At 52.3% G+C, this 564-nt stretch overlaps 1 protein-coding gene across 1 annotated transcript; it reads right to left on the bottom strand.

Annotated features, from left to right (window-relative positions):
- Nucleotides 1–264: 264 nt before the first annotated feature.
- DQ04_08681020 (hypothetical protein) lies at nt 265–516 on the bottom strand (the record flags this gene model as incomplete). The annotated part of the gene is made up of 1 exon (XM_009315656.1): nt 265–516. One exon carries the CDS (start codon nt 514–516, stop codon nt 265–267), a length of 252 nt encoding a protein of 83 aa, XP_009313931.1.
- Between the last annotated feature and the right edge of the window lie 48 nt (nt 517–564).

Here is a 564-nt window from a genome sequence, read left to right on the forward strand (position 1 = left end):
CCGCCTACACACACACACACACACACACACACACACACACACAGAGAGACACCAGACCTGTATGTAAAGCACAGGAAAAGGAAAACAGGAAGAATGAAGCGGCAAGCAACATTGTATGACAGCTACACAGCATCATTGCCGTCACTACCCTCAGCAGAGAGCAGCAGCAACAAGGGCTTGGCAGGTGTCTAGAAAGAGCACTATTTGCATGACAAGAGCAACAGGATGGAGAACTACCCCACTGGTAGCCACCTCTGACTTACGTTATTCCACTAAGCTTTCAAGCTTCTTCTTCATTGCGGCTCGCCTCGTTGTACGACTCTTCATATCAAGAACTTGAGAAACAGTGCCATTATCAATCACGACGACACGGGTGCACAGCGCCTCAAGTGTCTGCACCCGGTGTGCAATAAGAAGCACGGTACACTCGGCCAGCTCCTCCGTAAGCACACGCTGTATTGTACCACCCGTCTCCACCCCATCCGTGGCAGGAAACTCGTCAAAAAGCAAAAACATCGGCTTCTGCAGCACGGCGCGCGCGAGCCAGAGCAGCTGTCGCTGCCC

This window comes from Trypanosoma grayi (genome assembly GCF_000691245.1).
Source record: "Trypanosoma grayi strain ANR4 Tgr_868_V1, whole genome shotgun sequence".
NCBI lineage: Eukaryota > Euglenozoa > Kinetoplastea > Trypanosomatida > Trypanosomatidae > Trypanosoma > Trypanosoma grayi.